At 51.4% G+C, this 18,872-nt stretch overlaps 1 protein-coding gene and 1 long non-coding RNA gene across 2 annotated transcripts in view; one reads left to right on the forward strand and one right to left on the reverse strand.

Annotated features, from left to right (window-relative positions):
- LOC100345369 (transcription factor SPT20 homolog) overlaps positions 1–12,280 on the forward strand; it is a 102,313-nt gene extending 90,033 nt beyond the window's left edge. Inside the window, exons 2-3 of the mRNA XM_089324675.1 lie at positions 7,618–11,057; positions 11,475–12,280. Coding sequence (XP_089180801.1) covers positions 9,245–11,057; positions 11,475–12,280 — 2,619 coding nt within the window. The 5' untranslated portion in view covers positions 7,618–9,244. The remainder of the gene's footprint in view (positions 1–7,617; positions 11,058–11,474) is intronic.
- A 3,021-nt stretch (positions 12,281–15,301) lies between these two features.
- LOC149119553 (uncharacterized) lies at positions 15,302–16,492 on the reverse strand. The gene is made up of 3 exons (XR_016227962.1): positions 16,385–16,492; positions 16,071–16,225; positions 15,302–15,935 (listed from the first exon to the last, which is right to left on the reverse strand). It is a non-coding gene; the product is annotated as an uncharacterized LOC149119553 (long non-coding RNA).
- Positions 16,493–18,872: the final 2,380 nt, after the last annotated feature.

Consider the following 18,872-nt stretch of genomic DNA (forward strand, 5'->3'; position numbering starts at 1 on the left):
GGAGGTCTGCAGGGGCCATTCTGCCTCTGCAAGCTTGGGCTGACCACCTTCCCAGCGCGCACACTCCAACTCCGCTCCGCCCAGCAGTCACATCCTCCAGCTCTCTACTCTGGATGGAAAGCAGAGGCTGGGAGGAAACTCCACGATGTAAAGTGAGATGGTCTAAGCCGAGATCTTATTATGAATGGAGATGAACTGCTCTCCAGTTGTGTTTAGCTTTACAGAACGACAAAGGCTAACATTTATTATGTGTTCTCTGTGTACTGACTTTTTTTTTTAAAGATTTTATTTATTTATTTGAGAGGTGGAGTTACAGACAGTGAGAGGCAGAGACAGAGAGAAAGGTCTTCCTTCTGCTGGGTCACTCCCCAAGTGGCCACAATGGCCAGAGCAGAGCCGATCCAAAGTCAGGAGTCAGGAGCTTCTTCTGGGTCTTCCACATGGGTGCAGGGGCCCAAGGACTTGGGCCATCTTCCACTGCTTTCCCAGGCCGTAGCAGAGAGCTGAATTAGAAGAGGAGCAGCCAGGACTAGAACTGGTGCCCATATGGGATGCCAGTGCTGGAGGCAGAGGATTAACCTACTGCGCCATAGCACTGGCCCCTGTGCACCAACTCTTTACCTGCCTTAATCTCAGAGTCTACTAGAGTCTTAGTTTTACAGATGAGGAAATAGAGACCAGAAAGGTTTTAAAACCCATCAAAACCCATGTAACTGGAAGAAACCCAGGCATATGTAATGGGCCTGTCTAGTCTTAGAGCCAGAGTTCCTGCCACTATACTGTTTTTTTCAGGTTGGCTTCTGCATCCTCCGAAGACTGTGTACTTGCCTCTGATTTGTTTCTCGGGTCTGAGATCTTGGAAGCAAAGCTTTTTAGAAAATTAAATCCTGCCCTCTCCTTGATTTCAAGCAGATGTTAGACAAGCAGGTAGCTCTGTTTTGTTGGAGAGAAGTATGGAGTTCCACAAACCTCCATTCAGTGAACTGCAGGCAACAGAACACAGGTCTTCTCCACTTCCCCATACCAACCATCACTAAAACGTGTATAACTGTTCCACTTCCTATGGTCTGACAATTTGTGTCCACTCAAAATTCATGCACTGAAACCTAACCCCCAAGGTGATAGTATTAAGAGGTGGGGGTCTTTGGGAGGTGATTAGGTCATAAAGACTGAGCCCTCATAAAAGAGATTAATGCCCCCCCTTTAAGATTTATTTATTTATTTGAAAGAGTTAGAGAGAAAGAGGGAGAGACAGAAAAATATATCCGCAGGTTCACTGCCCAAATGGCCACAATGGCCAGAGCTGGGCTGGTCCGAAGCCAGGAGCCAGGAGCTTCTTCTGGGTGTCCTTCATGGATTCAGTAACCCAAGGAAATGGGCCATGCTCTGCACATTAGCAGGGAGCTAGATTGTAAGTGAAGCAGCTTGGACTCAAACTGGCGCCACAGGCAAAGGCTAAACCTACTACACCAGAATGTCGGCCCCGATTAATGCCCTTATAAAGGAGACCCGAGGGAGCATGTTTGCCACTTCTGGTATGTGAAGACACAGCAACAAGGTGGCATCTAGGACCGGGATTGCAGTGTAGCTGGTTAAGCCATCACTTGCAACACCAGAATCCCTATATCAGAGCACCTGTTTGAGTCCTGGGTGCTCCACTTCCAATCCAGCTCCCCGCTGATGTACCTGGGGAAACAGTAGAAGAAAGCCCAAGTGCTCGGGTGTCGCTCCCCGTCTTCGTGGAGGAACGACACAGGACCCTGCGCTGTTCTTTTGTCTGCTCGGCCCTCCCCGGGTTTGCTGCTGGTTCTTCCCGGGTTGGCTACCGTCCCTTCCACCTCCGTGGAAGGGCGGTTCCCCCTGGCCACTTTCCCCACTTCCGCGGGGGAGCAGCACACCGCCGGCCGGCTCTCTCGGGGGGCTGCACAGGTGTTCCTTCAGATAGATGTTCCTCTTAGATGTTCCTGGTGCATGTTGTCTCTCTCCTCCTTTATAGTCCTCTTCCGCCAATCCCAACTCGGCTGCCCACACGCCGAGTACGCTGCTCTCCTCCAATCAGGAGCAGGATCAGCTCCTGGAGGTCATCACTCAAGTTGGCAAGAGGCAGCTGCGTAGAAGCTGTTTTCTCCTCTCCCAGCGCCATATTGTGGGAGAGCAGATGCATAGAATAAGTCTTAATTCCAGTAACTTAGTCTAGTCCGGGTTGCTCCCCACACTCGGGCCCCTGTCACACATGTAGGAGACCTAGATGGAGTTCCAGGCTCTTGGCTTTAGCCTGGCCCAACCCTGGGTGTTGCAGGCATTTGGCAAGTGAACCAGCAGATGGAAGATTTCTTTCTTTCTCTGTCTCTCCCTCTGTCTCTGTCATTCTTCCTTTCAAATAAATAATCTTTTAAGTAAAAAAACAATAAGGGGTCATTTATGAGGAATGTGCCTTTACCAGGCAACAAACCTGCTGGTGCCTTGATTTTGGACTCCCTAGACTCCAGAACTGTGAGAAAATAAATGTCCATCATTTATAAATTGCCCATTCTAAGGTATTTTGTTACAGCCATCTGAACAAACTAAGACATCAGTGTTCCTGTAACAAATGTTGTGCCTTTAAATAACACAATTGATTACCTTCTGGAAGTCAGAAGTCGGGAATGGATCTCAATAGACAAGAAATCAAGGTGTTGAAAAGACTGCATTCCATTTTGGAGGCTTTAGAGGAGAATCTGCCTCCTGAATTTTTTTAGCTTTTAAAGGCTATCTGTATTACTGGGCTCATGGTTCATTCCTCCATTTTCAAAGCTAACTATGCAGCATCTTCAAGTCTCTCTCTTTCCCTCCCTCCCTCCCTCCCTCCCCAACTCTCTGGCCTCCCATTAAGTTGCAACAATCCACAAAACCAGGCATGATATCTCCTTATCTCAAGCTCTTTTTTTTTTTTTGACAGGCAGAGTTAGAGAGAGAGAGAGAGAAAGGTCTTCCTTCCGTTGGTTCACCCCCCAAATGGCCACTACGGCTGGTGCACTGCGCCGATCCGAAGCCAGGAGCCAGGTACTTCCTCCTGGTCTCCCATGGGGTGCAGGGCCCAAGCACTTGGGCCATCCTCCACTGCACTCCCGGGCCACAGCAGAGAGCTGGACTGGAAGAGGAGCAACCGGGACAGAATCGGTGCCCTGACCGGGGCTAGAACCCGGAGTGCCGGCACCACAGGTGGAGGATTAGCCTAGTGAGCTGCGGCGCTGGCTATCTCGAGCTCTTAAGGATGCCTGAAAAGTGCCCTTTGCACTGAAAGGTAACACACACAAACACAGGTTCCAAGGATTAGAATGTGGACACCTTTCGGGGTCATTGTGCAGTCTACCTCAAGTGCCTAGTTCTGTGGAAGGCATTGTGCTATGGACAACAGAAATAGCAGTCCCTGTTCTCATGGCAGTTACAGTCCAAAGAATGTCACCTTACCCTCACATCTTACCATCTTGACCCCAAAAAAGTTTTTTAACCTCTTTAAAAGATTGTGAATTATCTGTGATACCAAGATCAGCAATTTTGTGTCAAATTCTGCCCTTTTCTTGTTTCCAACTCTTACAATTAGTAATCAAGTTCTGTCCAATTTAGCCGAGATATGATTCTAGTGTTTCCTTCACCTGTCCACTAACATTGACCTCATCAGTTACCACTGGGGTGTTGCAGTCACTTCCTAGCCTGTTTCCTGCCACCAGCCTCATCCCACTCTAGACCATTGTCCTCACAGCGCCACAGCTGACATGCAAAAAAAGCTTACTCTCCCTCTTAAAACTGTTAATTAGTGCACTACTGTCCCCAGAAAGCAAAAAGAAAAAAATTTCCAAGAAAATTAGAAGAGTGGTGATGAGGGGAAAAATCATTAGTCCTGAATCAGTTCTTACAGTGTGTCAGGCCTTGTTCTATGGCCATATTTCTGTAAACTGTGTCATTTAAACTGTGAAACAACCAAATGAAGTAGCATCATCATCACCATCACCATCATCATCATCATCCTATTTTAAAGTAAGAAGCACAAATAAGTGCCTTGTTCAAGAGCACGTAGATAATTTGAGAAACTAGGCATATATATATATATATGTCAGTTTGCACCAGAGGTTTATTTTGCTCATGGCTCTGGGGATCCAAGGCTGAGGGTCAGTATCTGGTGATTATCTTAATGGCTGAGTCCCAATCTGACAAATGGCATCACATCACAAGAAACATAGAGCACAGATATGTGTGTATCTATATACTCCATTGTCTCCTCATAACCACCAGTATTCAATTGTGGGGACTCTACCTTAACGACTATCTAGTCCTAATTGTTCCCAGAGGCCCCACCTCTAAACCCCACAGTCAGATAAAGTTTCCAGTCTCTTAATACTTCCCAACAGGGATTGAGTTTCAATACATGAACCCTTGAGGGACACACTCAAAACCATATCTAAACCACAGTAATATGGAAAGGTAAAAGGATTAAGATAGCCAAAACTGCTTTGCAAAGAACAAAGTCAGAGGCCATCACTACCTGATTTCTAAACTTAATAAGGCTAGAGTAATTAAGACACAGTGGTAGGCCGGCGCCGCGGCTCACTAGGCTAATCCTCTGCCTTGCGGCGCCGGCACACCGGGTTCTAGTCCCAGTTGGGACGCCGGATTCTGTCCCGGTTGCCCCTCTTCCAGGCCAGCTCTCTGCTGTGGCCCGGGAGTGCAGTGGAGGATGGCCCAAGTGCTTGGGCCCTGCACCCCATGGGAGACCAGGAGAAGCACCTGGCTCCTGCCATCGGATCAGCGTGGTGCGCCGGCCGCAGTGCACCGGCCGCAGCAGCCATTGGAGGGTGAACCAACGGCAAAGGAAGACCTTTCTCTCTGTCTCTCTCACTGTCCACTCTGCCTGTCAAAAAAAAAAAAAAGATTAAAAAAAAAGACACAGTGGTATTGGTACAAAGATAGACAAATATATCAATGGAACAGAACTGAGAGGTCAAGAATAGAGCTTCTCATATACAGTCAATAGATTATTTACAAAAGTACAAAGGCAATTCAATAGAGAAAGGATTATCTTTGTCACAAATGTTGCTGGAAGACTCAGACATCCATATGCAACAAATTAACTTTGATTCATACTTCACATCTTAAATCAAAATGAACTCAAGGGGGGCAGTGTCAGGTGCAGCAGCTAAGATACCACTTGAGACATCCACTCCCATATTGGAGTGCCTGGGTTTGAATCCTGGCTCTGCTCCCTATTCCACCTGCCTATTAGTGTGCACCTGAAAGGCAACAGGTGATGGCCCAAGCACTTAGGTCCCTGCCACACACAGCTTCAGCCTGGCCCAGGTCTGGCTGTTGTGGGTATTTCTAGAGTAAACCAGAAGATCAAAGATCTTTAATTTTTCTCTCTTTCCCACTCTCAAATAAAAAAATACCTCAAAATGAACAATAATCCTAAATGTAAAGGTTAAAACTATAAAACTCCTAAAAGAAAACATGGGAAAATCTCTTTGTAACCTTGGGTTAGGCAAAGATTTCTTAGATCTGATACCAAAAACACAACCCAGAAATAAAAAGTGATAAAATGGACTTCATCAAAATTAAGAAATTCTGCTCTTCAAAAGATGCTATTAAGAACATGAAAAGATAAGCTATGGATTGGGAAAAAATATTTATAAAGCATGTATCTCTGAAAGGAGTCATACCCAGTTCATTTAGGAAGGCTCAGATCTCAATAATAAGCAAACAAGCCATTAAAAAATAGGCAAAATACTTGAATGGACATGTCACCAAACATAGGAGGGTATTTCAAAAAGTTCATGGAAAAAGGAATTAAAATATAATGTGTATTTTCCAAAAAATGTTTTGAAGTACCTTTATATATGGATGGAGAATAAGCTATTAAAAAGATAGCAGCAGTAGCTGTAAGAGAAGTGCAAATTATAACCACAATAAGACAGACACCTACTGGAATTGCTTAAAACAAAACTAACCTGCCAATACCAAGTGCTTACAAGCACATGGAGGACCTAGAACTCTCAACATGCTTGTTGCTGAAAATGTAAAATAGTACAGCCACTTTAGAAAATAGGTTGGCAGTTTCTTATAAAGCTAAACATATACTCACCATGTGACCCAGTATTGCCCCTCCTGGATAGTTGTCCAAGTGATATGAAAACTTTATGAATATTTCCAGCAACTTTGTTCCTAACTGCCTAAAACCAGAAACAATACAAATGTCCTTCAAATGGTTAATGGGGAAACAAACTGGTTTGTCAATTCAATGAAATCCTCTTCATCAAGGAAAAGAAACAAACTACTAATACATGAAACATGGCTCAATCTTAAAGGTAGGTATATGAAAGAAGCCAATCACAAAGGCTACATGCTTTATGATTCCATTTATGTGACTTCCCTAAATGCCCTTCTAGAAAAGGCAAATCTAGAAGAGAATATCAAACAGTTCATGGGAAATGCATATTGTGGGGAAAAAAGGCGTGGATTTCAAGAAATGTTTGCACCAAAATAAACACATTGTAATTTCATTTTTTGCCAAATTTTTAAAAGTCATCCTTGGATATGCACAGAAAATAGATAAACTGTAGCTAATGACTCTGGGTGGGGGGGGGGAGTATTCCAAAGTGGCAGGATGGAATGTTATGCATGATGGGGGTTTTATAACTTCATTGCAGTGGTGTTTGTACAACTCATAGAAGTATACACTGAAAAGGATGAATTTTACTCTGTGCACGATATACTTAATTTTCTTTCTTTCTTTTTTTTTTTTACAGGCAGGGTGGACAGTGAGAGAGAGACAGAGAGAAAGGTCTTTCTTTGCCGTTGGTTCACCCTCCAATGGCCGCTGCACTGATCCGATGACAGGAGCCAGGTACTTCTCCTGGTCTCCCATGGGGTGCAGGGCCCAAGCACTTGGGCCATCCTCCACTGCACTCCCTGGCCACAGCAGAGAGCTGGCCGGGAAGAGGGGCAACCGGGACAGAATCCGGCGTCCCGACTGGGACTAGAACCCGGTGTGCCGGCGCCGCAAGGCGGAGGATTAGCCTAGTGAGCCGCGGCGCCGGCCCTATACTTAATTTTCAAAAGTTCATTATCTCAGGAAGCTGTCATTTAGTGCTGAGAGGACTTTACTTAAACTGCATTATTCAAGAACATAATATATTGTCACTAACTATAGTGAATTTCCTTTAAAGTAGATCTCTATGTTGTACACAATAAACTTAGACAATGTTGTTACTGATGTAAATTTTTAAAAATCGTTTTTAAATTTATTTTAAAGGAGAGTTTCATAGAAGCAGAGGCAGAGAGAGAGGTCTTTCATCTTCTGGTTCACTCCCCAATTGGCCACAACGGCTTGAGCTAAGGGGATCCGAAGCCAGGAACCAAGAGCTTCTTCCAGGGCGGCTTCGGATGGGCACAGCTGCAGCTGTTGTAGCTGGTTGGGGAGTGAACCAGCAGATGCAAGACCTCTCTCTCTCTCTCTCTCTCTCTCTGCCACTCCGTCTCTGTGTAGCTCTTTCAAATAAATAAATAAATCTTTAAAAAAACAACTCTAAAATATGGACTTTTTAATTGTTTTAACTTTTCCTTTTTTTTTTTTTTTTAAAAAAGATGTATATATTTGTAAGTCAGAATTACACAGGAAGGAAGAGAGAGACTCAGTCCGCTGGTTCGTTCACCACCCGAATAGCCACAACGGACAGGGCTGGGCCAGACTGAAGCTAGGAACCTGGAGCTCCTTCCAGGTCTCCAACGCGGGTGCAGGGGCCCGAGCACGTGGGCGCGCCCCCAGTGCATCCCAGGCCATAGCAGCGAGCTGGTTCGGAAGAGGACCAGGAGCCACCGGACCCGGCATCCAGGAGCCACCGGACCCGGCATCAACGTGGGATGCCTCTGCTACCAGCAGCGGCTTTACCTGCTACGCCACAGCGCCGGCCCCGCTACAGATTACTTTAATAGTCGTCTGTAAGGCAGAAATTGTAACACTTGTCCTGACTCTTGGCTATAAATGTGGTCTCATCACCGTGCCTGAGCCCGAGGAGATGTTTTTAAGCACGTGTCCAAAAAGACTGGCGTACTTCGGGGCCGCAGTCACCGGGGAAGGCCATCCCGTCCACGATCTGAGAGTCAAGCGCCCGGTTCCCCACCCACCAGCAGCACGGTAGCTCCACCTCCGGGGAGCCCCTGCACACTTACTGCCACCAGCCGGGACGCGCGTGCTGACCCCCGTCAGAGGCAAATCGCACTTGCAGAAGAGCGTCACGTCTCTCCTATCCCGAGCTGCAACCCGGCGACAGACTACGATGCACCACTCGAGGTTTGAAAATCTATGAAGGGCACGGGGCAGTCGAGGCGAGGGGCTATGCGGGAGACGCCCCGCGAGGCGTCCAGCTCTCCGGGCACCTCCGGCGGGAGGCAGGGCGGCGGGACTCGGAGAAGCATGGCAGTGCTTGGGCCGTGCCGATTCAGGGGCGCTGAGCTGCCGCCAGATGCCGGGGCAGCCCGCCCCGACGACAAGGGCGTCCCCAGACAGAACGACTCGGAGAAGCATGGCAATGCTTGGGCCGTGCCGATTCAGGGGCGCTGAGCGCCGCCAGATGCCGGGGCAGCCCGCCCCGACGACAAGGGCGTCCCCAGACAGAACGGCTCTGCACAAAGTCCCAGCGAGAGAGAGGGAAGCGTCCCACACGTCCTCGGCAGCGTGCTCTCACAAAACGGGCACACAGCAGACCGCGCCCCGACCCACAGTCTCGTCGGTGAGCGGTGCCAGTCAGACCCAGAAGAGCCGGGGAAGCTGCTGCAGCCCACCCGCCAGCCACGGCCGCGCCCTAGCGGAAGTGTGCGTGCCCGAGCGGAAGTTCAGCTGGCGAGCCCGGGCCACCAAGGCCACGACGGCGGGCGGCCAACGCCCAGGAGCCACGTGCGCGTGCGCACAAACGGGCTTGGCAGCGCCGAGGGCTCCCACCCGCGGGCGTCCACGTGAGCCCAGACGGCGGCCACCACAGGTACAGGCTTCAGAGAGGCCCGAGATTGTCTTGTCGGGCGGTGCTCCTCGGGGGTGGGGTCTCGGCGCCCATTCCGAATGGAGGCCGTCGGCCCGTGCCGCGTCGCCTCCTGAGGGGAGACCTCACAGGACGACACACACACACACACACACGCACACGCACACGACGTTGCGCCCGCCTCTCCAGCGCCACGTGCCTTTTCTCTTCCTTCAGGGCCTTCGTCTCTTAGCACCATGCAGCACGCCCTAGAGCACGCCTTAGATTCCGCCGAGGCGGTCATCCAGAGAGCCCAGCGGAGACCGCCCAAGAGGAGAAGGTCAGCCAGCGGGGACAGATGTCTGCATCAAAAGCTTTATGACCTTTACGTGAAGGAGTGCGAGCGAGAGCCCGAGTTCGCGGAGCTGAGAAGCAGTGTCCACCTGCTAGACAAGCTCGTCCGGAAGGAGTCCTTGTCACGCTTAGTGGTCAGCCTGTACCCCGGAAGTGAGGGCTACTCTCTGATGCTCAGGGACGCCGAGACATGCTCCCCAGAAAGCATCCGGCTGCCTTACGACCAGCGGGAGTTCCTGGAGTACCTGGATGCCGAAGAGCTGCCTCCCGTTCTGGTCGACAGCCTGGAGAGAGCGCGGGCTGACGTCTTTCACCGTGGCTGCGTCGTGGCGGAGATCCGCGACTACAGGCAGTGCGGCGAGCCGGGGCCTCCCGGTTTCCGCAGTAAGCACATTCTGCTCCGCCCCACCATGCAGACTTTACTCTGTGACGTGCAGTCCATCACCAGCGGCCGCGAGGAGTGGACCCAGGAAGACAAGCTCGCCCTGGAGAGCCAGCTGATCCTAGCGACCGCAGAACCCCTGTGTCTGGACCCCTCCGTGGCGGTGGCCTGCGCTGCCAACCGCCTGCTGTACAACAGGCAGAAGATGAACACCAACCCCATGAGGCGGTACTTCCGGAGGTATTCTGTGTCCTCGCTGGCTCAGCAGCAGCAGCTGGCCCCCCGTCCTCGCGCCCCTGAGCCCAGCGCCTCGCCTGGGTCCGGAGCCCGGAAGGCCGGGGCAGCAGCTGCCCATTCCCCCGACCTGCTTCCTCCGCAAGCAGAAGGTGACCTGGACGCGTGGAAACAGGCACCCGGCGACTTGGCTGTGCCTTCGGACGTGGACGTGCAGAAATGCGCTAGGGGGGAAGGGTCCTCCAGCACCGCGGCCTCCCCACGCACCATCTGGCCAGCTCCGGAGGAAGATGACTGGGGGCTCGCAGGGGAAGCCGGCCACGGGTCCTGGGACACGAAGCTGAGCGGCATGCAGTCGCTTAAGGATCCCGTGTTCTGCGACACAGCCCCACAGTGTAAGGAGCCCCGCGCGGAGACGGGTTGCGTCCTCCCCTCCTCCGCGCAGAGCCGCGTGCCCAGGGTGTCCGGCATGGGTGTAAGGTGGATGCCCGGGGGCGGTCGGTCAGCAGCGGGCCCCGGGCCGCAGGAGAGCCTCCTGTGCAGGCCGGCGGCCCGTTGCCCCAGTGGCTCGGCGGCTGTCTCCTCAGCCTGTTCTGGGAAGCCACTAGAAGAGGGCGTGGCTGGCTGTGCGGGGCGGGGCCCCACGCGGGGACAGGGAGAGAAACGTGGGGCTGGCCGGGCCTGTCCTCCCGCCAGCCAGCTCGGGAGAGCGAGGCTCCGGCTGGCTGCAGGGGTGCTGCCCGAGGGGCAGGCAGCCTGCTCATGTCAGCTCCCCTGCTCCTTTCCCGCACCCGCCCCGCCTCCAGCGCTTCCTCTGGCTCCCGCTTCTCCCCCTGCTCCCCCGGCTTTCCCGGATCCTCTCCCTGAGCCCCCTCTGGATCTGTCCCTTTCTATTGTTCCAGCTCCTGCGCCCACTCCTGCTCCTCCTCCTGAACTGGCGCCCACTCCTGCTGTGGATGCAGCTTCTCCTGCTACGCCTGTGCCTGCTCCTGCTCCTGCTCCTCTTCCTGCTCCTGCTCCTGCTCCTGCTCCTCAGCCTGCTGCTACCCCTGCCCCTGCCCACGCCCCTCTTCCTGCCCCTGCTCCCACCCCTGCCCCAGGTCCTCCTCCTGCCCCTGCCCCTGGCCCTGCCCCGGGTCCTCCTCCTGCCCCTGCCCCTGGTCCTGCCCCTGCCCCTGGTTATCCTCCTGCCCCTGCCCTTGCCCTTGCCCCTGCCCCTCCTCCTCCTACCCCTGCCCCGGGTCCTCCTCCTGCCATTGCCCTTGCCCCTGCCCCTGCTCCTCCTCCTCCTGCTCCTGCCCTTGCCCCTGCCCCTCCTCCTCCTGCCCCTGCCCCGGGTCCTCCTCCTGCCCTTGGCCTTGCCCCTGCCCCTGCTCTTCCTCCTCCTGCCCTTGCCCCTGCCCCTGGTCCTCCTCCTGTCTCTGCCCCTGCCCCTGCCTATCCCACTTTTGCTTCTACTCCCACTGCTGTGCAGGGCAGAGTTCGCAGGAAGTTGTCTGCAGTTCCCTGTGGACCAGTCAGCACGCTTCTTCCTGCCGGCCCCACCCCAGCCAAGTCATCGCAGAGACCCCCAGCCACCCAGGTCCTGGCCAGGTCCCGTGGCAGGAACGTCATGAACGTGGGGGCCGTGGCCCCCGGAGTGCCGGCAGTGGTGAGTGACTCAGTGCCTGCTCCGGGCCGTGTCAGTGCTGCCCCGGCCGGCACAGCCATCAGTGGCCTGACACCCTCCGCAGGGCAGCTGCCGAGCGCCCTGCCTGAGGCCACAGAGCCCCGGCCACAGGCCCAGGTGAGCCTTCAGCTGGTTTTAAACAGCCCTGTAACTGTGCTGCAGCTGCAGCTGCCGCGTGGCTCATTCATTCTGAACTTGCAGCAGCAGCCACAGAGGCCACAGGGGCCGCAGCCACAGCCGCCGCCGCCCCGGCTCTGTCAGGTGGCTCTCCAACAGCTTCAGCCACCCAGGGCTGCTCAGCCCCCACAGCCCGTGCCCCAGGGCTCTGGCCCAGGCGCAGGCCAGCAGGAATGGGCTCTGGAGGCTCAGCAAGGCCTTCTCATCAGGATCGGCCAAGCCAGAGGTGATGTGCCGCCCCAGACAACCGTGGCGGGTCAGCGTGGCCCCGCCCAGGGAGGAGCTGGGCAGAGCCTCCCCCAGCAGCAGTCCCGGCTCCCGTCCACCTTGCAGCCGCCAGGGTTGCAACTGAGGCAGCAGCGCAGGCCCGCGGCACCAGCCGCAGCCCGGGCAGCTCAGCCCTGTCCGCAGCTGAGGAGCACAAACCAGCGCAAAGGGAAAGCCCGGAGGAACAGCACAGCGCCCCCGCCTTCCTGAGTCCTGCGTGGCCGGCTCTCTTGTAAACACACAGCAGCCCTGCCTAGAGGCGCTCTGAGGCGCCACTTCACTCTCTCACCTGTGGCTGCTGTGTCGGTATTTTACAGTTTCAGGTCCAAGCTTGCCGTCCACCCAAGCTCCGTCCCTGGGTTTTCTATCGAACCAGGGAAGGGCTTAGGAAACTACGGAGCTTTTGCTCACGTTGTTCCCTTTTGTTACTGTAGTTATCCTCATTACTAGCTTCGTCCAGACAGCCCCGAGCTTCCAGTGTCTTTGCAGCGATAAAATTGCAATACCAAGGTTTAAGTGGCTGTTTTAGCAAGATGAGCTTTTCACAGAGTTCTTGATTGTCATAAGAAACCAAGTGTGCCACGCAGGCATTTTTAGGTTGCGGTTCAGTAGCATTTAGTCTGTTCCCATGGCCATGTGACAGAGCCCTAGGATTTGCATCTTGCAGAATGGAAACTTTGCACCCATCTGACCCCGACCGCCCAGTCCCCCTCCCCCAGCCATCCCCTGCTTCCTGCCCTGAGGTTGACCAGGCCGGGGAGCTCGGGATAGGGGTGTCCTATGCTAGTCGGCGTTTTAGGACTGGCTTACTGCAGCCAGCATGGTGTTCCAGGCTTCCGCCGTGCTGTGCCAGGTCACAGGCAGCCAGTGCTATTACAGACACACAGAATGGACGGAAGAGCCCTGTGAACCCTGAGGACGTCTTTCAGAGGATTGCAGTCGGTACTGATTTAGTCTAGCAGTGTTGTGCATAGTGGATGAAGTGTCATGTGTAGAAGTCTAAAATAGAGCTCGAGTCCACCGGACAGGTTCCGCCCCGCGCGGTGGGATGGGTGGCAGATTTGCCTGTGTGACAGTCCCAGGCCTCTCCAGGGTCCACTGCGCTCAGTGCCCCACAGAGCCCAGCTCTCCTCCTCCAGGCCACAGCCGTGGCCTGGAGAAGGCACCCGTGCCATGTCTCTGCTTCTGCCTCCCTGGAAGACCATTTCTGTTTTCAGAGCACCAGGTTATGTGCATACAGTTACAGGTAACCAGTTAGAAATTTGTTCTGGTGGTTTAGCTCTCACGTGCCTTTGGCCTCGTTTGGATTCTTGGGTGTGACCGCCCCCTCCCCTCCCCTCCCCTCCCCTTGTTTATTCATCATCAATTGTCCAGCAGGCCCTGCCCCCTCAGATCGCTTTCCCCTCTTTTCTTGGTTCATGGGGACGCAAAAGAACCCTGAACTTTTCTGCCCTCTTTCTCCCTCTTTTTTAGAAACTTGAGGTATGCGCCTCACAAGCATTTTAAAGTACCTTTCCCTGGCATCCAGCAGTTCCCAGGGCTGTGCCGCCACCACCTCTGTCTAGTGCCACACATTTTGAGCATCTCACAGGACATCCCGTACCTGTTAAGCCCTGTTCATCACCGTCCCCTTGCCCCCAGCCACTGGCAGCCAGCACTGTGCTTTCTGCCTCTAGGACTTATTTCCTGTGTCTGACCTGTTTTACTTGCCATACTATGTGGAGGTGCATTGCCACGGTCAAACGTGTCACTGTACTGCAGTCGTTTTTATGGCTTAGAACTGTTCCATTGTTTGTATTTCACACCATCTCTTTCTCGGTTCATCCATCATTGAACACTTGGGTTGCTTCTGCCTTTTGGCTGACATTGATAGTACTGGTACCAACATTTCTGTACCTCTGTTAGTTCTAATGACGCTTATAGTTTGTTCTCTTATACCTTGAAAGGGCAACCCTACGCACATAAAATTTGTTATTCTAAGTACACGTTTATGGTTTATTTGCATTTTGCCCTACCAAAAAAAGGAAATTTGGCCTGGCTGTTCAGAAGGAGATCAGTGAAGAGACGGGTAACTGGTGATTCTGGTTGGATTAACCTGCCTACCCTAATGTGCCACTTAAAATGCTGTTCAAGAAAGTTTCAGGCCACTTCAAGCAACCCCGTCAGATCTGCGTCTGACACTGAGCCCCTTCGAGCATTTTGCATACAGTTGGGAACAGGGCTTGAGCAAGTGAGCCTGTGTGGTGTCCTGCTGCATTGAAGAGTCGTGCTCAGCCTTCTGAGCCAAAGAGAGCTGGACCTAGAATGTAGCCAGATTTGTTTACTGCCTGCCATTGCTCTCTGCCCTTTCAAGTACTACAGAGAGTCACCAGCTGAACTTGTGCTTGAGTGATGGGGCCTTCCCTTACCCAAACAGGAAAATAAATTCAGCTTTGCTTCGGACTTCTCTCTGGCCATGCTTGTTTATTTCCTTCTAATGATCCCTGTCTGTCTGGTACTTTGATGCAAGGTTCCTTTTGTGGATAATAGCTGGCTACATTTTGTAAATAAACCTTTGATTTATTTTCGTGTCAGGGAAACCTGGATGCTCCTCCAGAGCAAATCTGTCCTCTTATCAAACATTAATTTTCTGCAGGCCGAGTCTTCAGGGCTCATTTGCAGGACATGGTAGTGAGGCGTTTGAGTGAAAACAGATGGCCCCACGATGTTTTGATGGTTGCTAGAAAAGGTGGTCCTGCCAATGAACATCTGAGAAAGTCCAGGGTGGCCCAGTGCGGTAGGACATGTCTGGCAGAATGGGGGCTTTGTCACAGGGAGGAGGTAGGGGACAGGATTATATTCCTTGAGCATCCTTGTAAGTGATGGGAGAGTCTAGCTATAGGGCAGCACTGTCCCATAGAACTATAATGTGAGCTCCCATATGGAATTGTAAACTTCCTAGTAGTCACCTTTGGAAAAGTAAAAAGAAGTAGGAGAAACCAGTTTTAATAATGAAAGTTACTTTATTCATCTAAAATATTTCTATGTTAACAGTGTTTTAAAATTATTAATGAAGTAGTTTACATGTTTTTTTTTTTCTGTTTTCAAACTCCAGACACTATCTCCAGTTAGAGGCTAAATTTTAATCAGAAACACTTAATGTGTATTTTATTTTTTATAAAATTTACAGTGGAAAATGCAGGCTTAGCTTTCAAACATACTTAGAAGTTTTCCAATAATTGAGTCATATAATGAAAAGTAAATGAAAATTTTAAGTCAGTTCGTCATTCTCACTGGCTAAACTTCAAGTGCTTAATAGCCACGTATAGGGGCCAGTGCTATGGTGTGGTGGGCTAAGCCTCTGCCTGTGGTTGCTGGCATCCCATAAGGGCGTTGGTTCTAGTCCTGGCTGCTCCACTTCTGATCTGGTTCTCTGCTATGGCCTAGGAAAGCAGTGAAAGATGGCCCAAGTGCTTGGGCCCCTGCACTGGCATGGGAGACCTGGAAGAAGCTCCTGGTTCCTGGCTTGGGCCTGGCCCATCTGCGGCTGTTGTGGCCATCTGGGGAGTGAACCAGTGGATGGAAGGCCTTTATCTCTGTCTCTCCATCTCTCTGTAACTCTACCTTTCAAAAAAACAAAATCTTTAAAAGAAAAAGTTCTAAAAGTTTTTTAAAAAAATAGCCACATGTGGCTCCTGGCTGTCTAGGTCTGGAGGAAGTGAGGCAAAACAGATAAAAGAGAGCCTCATGTCTGAACTGGGTTCCAGCTCTTGAGATCTGGGAGCTTTATCAGGGCACACAGTGCAGTGAAAGTGATGGTGGTGATTCCAAGTGCTTGTCTGGCATTTCCTGAATTCCTTGTGGCTGTGGTCATCTGGGCTGGAACCTGCAGATAGAAATCAAGGGGCCTCAACCATGAGGCAAGGAGGGTGGTAGAGATGCATATTCAAGGATCAGCCTTTTGCCAGGCTCGGCACAGCCATGGGCAAAATGTCTATGAGGAAGACACGAACCATCCTACCTGTACCCCAAGCAACTTGGAAGCTGAGAGAATGGGAGCAAGGAGATCGCCACCTTCTCTTTCACTCTTTGCTCCTCCTCCTGCTCATCTTCTGGAATTTTAGTTCCTCAGGCACAGATGAAACCAGATCAGCCCTGAGCTGAAAACTGCAGGAGCTGGACAATGGGTATATGGAGGCTTATTATAATATTCTGTCTACTCTGGTATATAATTGAAGTAGGCTATATTACATACGTATCCCTTTGAACAGTCAAGTTTCTGATGTTCTTAAAGCCCCTGTAACACTTTTCCCCACCACCACCTCCATCTTGTACCTGAAGTCCTGCCGGGCCTCAGCCCTCCACCTGTCCTCTGGCTTCCCTGTCTTACTGCCATAGCCCTTAGCCGCAGGCAGCAAAGGGTGTAGGAGTTAATTGTTAAATTCAGTTCAACAAGTTCCTCATTAGGGACAAATTACCTGAGTTTGAAATCTGCTAATTTTCCAATCAGAGTGAGTGTTTGCACTTGTGATTTGGAAATAATTACCATATGGTAAAAGCAAAACCTATGTGGGGATTAAAGTAAAGGCGAGGGAGGACAGGAACTGATTTTGGCATCTTCCCTGGAAACCCAGGTTAGCATATGCAGGATTAGCTGAAGTGCTTCTCTTTGGGGGTGGGGAAGCTCACCTGTAGCCCTGTTTTGCAAAGGATGTTTACTTCATGTGCTAATACCCCTGAAATGTGGCCTTGGCCTTTGGCCTTCCCAGGCCAGAACTGGGTGGGGGAGAGAAGGGCCTTTTGAATTTAGCTATTTCATCTAAAATACACCTGTACTTTTGTTTAAATCTGAAGCTTCCGTATGAGTTACAAAAATAAAAACATGACTTGGAGGGCAGAGATGATGAGACTTAATGCTATTTGGGTAATCTCACAACAAATGTATTAGGGAAAGTTCTTCTGAAAGCATGTGAAGAATTAGTGAGAGCTGCAGAATACTGTTGTGATCTTAAGTGTAGAAATCTGGGTCATTCACTTTCCCTGTGTTGTCCCGAGTACATCACCAGGTCTAAAGCTTTGGAAACCCATAGTAAAAAATAGTCAGGTATTCATGTAATTTACAAGCCATGGCAGAAAAACTCCTGAGACATCGCTTTTGAAATTTGTAGCCAGGAAAAGCTTGGTCTGCCCGTGAGAAGGCAGTATCCTTCCTCCTTTCTGGTAACTTGAATTGCGCAAGTTTCCCTTTGCACCTCACCTGCCAGGAAACTCAAAACCAAATGTGAAGCTCAAATCAGTGAGTGACATTCATGGTTAGCATTTCAGCATTGCTTTTGGTCCTTATTTTTATGTCTCTAGTTTTAAAATTTAGTTATTTTCATCATAATTTGAGAGAGAGAGAGAGATCTGTCTTCTACCTGTTGCTTCACTCCCCAAATACCTGCCACAGCCAGAGCTGGGCCAACATGAAACCAGAAGCCTGGAACTCAATCCTGGTTTCCCATGTGGGTGGCAAGGGCCCAAGTCCTTGAGTCATTGCCAGTCTCCTCTCAGGATGTGCATCAGCAGGAACCTGGATGAGAAGCTGAGCAACTGGATCCAGGCACTGTGATACGGCATGTGGGCATCCAAAGCAGCTGCTTCACCACTCACTGCACCAAATGTGCGCCCCCTAAAAATGTGTTGTTTGTCATAGATGACGTCAAGTTTTTCATGAAGGAAAACTGAGAACAAGAGCCTCCCTTACACACACATAAAGAGCAGCTTCTGTTAATTGAGGTGCATTGCCTCTCATCTTTGCAACAATCCAGTTGTAATGCTCACGAGGGATTATTAGCCTTACTTGCAAAGGAAGAAACTGAGGCTGATAGGACTTCCTGAGGCAGTCAAGCTAGTAACTGGCGCACTTAACAGTCGGGCTCCCTTCTGTCTGCTTCTGAAGTCCATGCCTTATGTCTGCGCATGCGTACCAGGTGGGCGGGTGAGTTTGTTTAGTGGTGGATGGTGTATGTGAAAGCATTTGACTTTTTCCAATCATTGGTTCCAACTATGTGGCGCCAAGTCCCTTTCCCCATCCTCTAATGACACCTTGGGCATGTCTCAGATTCCTGAGCTCTCTTGCTTAGTGAAGTTGACAGTCCCAATTACAATTTCACCATTGTCACCTCTGGGCCGGAGAGGGGAGAAGGGAAACAGATCTTGCTGTGTAAATGGTTCTTTTCCAGGTCTGATGCTGTGATCTGAGTGGGGGTCTCCCTCAGGGGGCTGTTCTGATTTTCTGAGGCAACAGTGTTCATATTCCCCCGGGTCCGTCCCTCCTCCCCCCCGGGGCCTCCCGCAGAGTGGCTCTCAGCCTGGCGATCCTCCATCTGGAGCCCTGGGAACTGCTGAAGCCTTTTCCCGCCTTCTACGGGCTATGCGGACCTGTGATCAAGGTGCAAGTCCTGCTCTGGGTTTCTTTGCAGGCGCACCGGCTCTCAGTACCTTTGGAGTCTCCTCCGTTCAGCTATTTCTGGACCACACGGGGGCACCAGACTCCAGGTTCAGACACAACACACATCCACACCCTCAGAGATTATTTGCCAGACTTGTTCTAGAATTCTCTCCCTGAGAGTTCCAAAGGTTCCCGTGGGACCTCGCGGGCCCATGCAGCTCACCAAGAGCCCAGGCGGGCAACTGGATGCCAACTTCTCCTTCTCGGCCCTCCCCACTCTCCTTGGGCGACTCCTTCATGGCTCTCCCTTAGGCAGGTCTTGGCTGGGGGGAGCAGGAAAGCCCCGCGCTCTTGCACTCTCCCCTGCCCTTGCCCTAGCCACACTTAGCT

The sequence above is a fragment of the Oryctolagus cuniculus genome, chromosome X (genome assembly GCF_051225735.1).
Source record: "Oryctolagus cuniculus isolate XC-2025 breed Fujian yellow rabbit chromosome X, ASM5122573v1, whole genome shotgun sequence".
NCBI lineage: Eukaryota > Metazoa > Chordata > Mammalia > Lagomorpha > Leporidae > Oryctolagus > Oryctolagus cuniculus.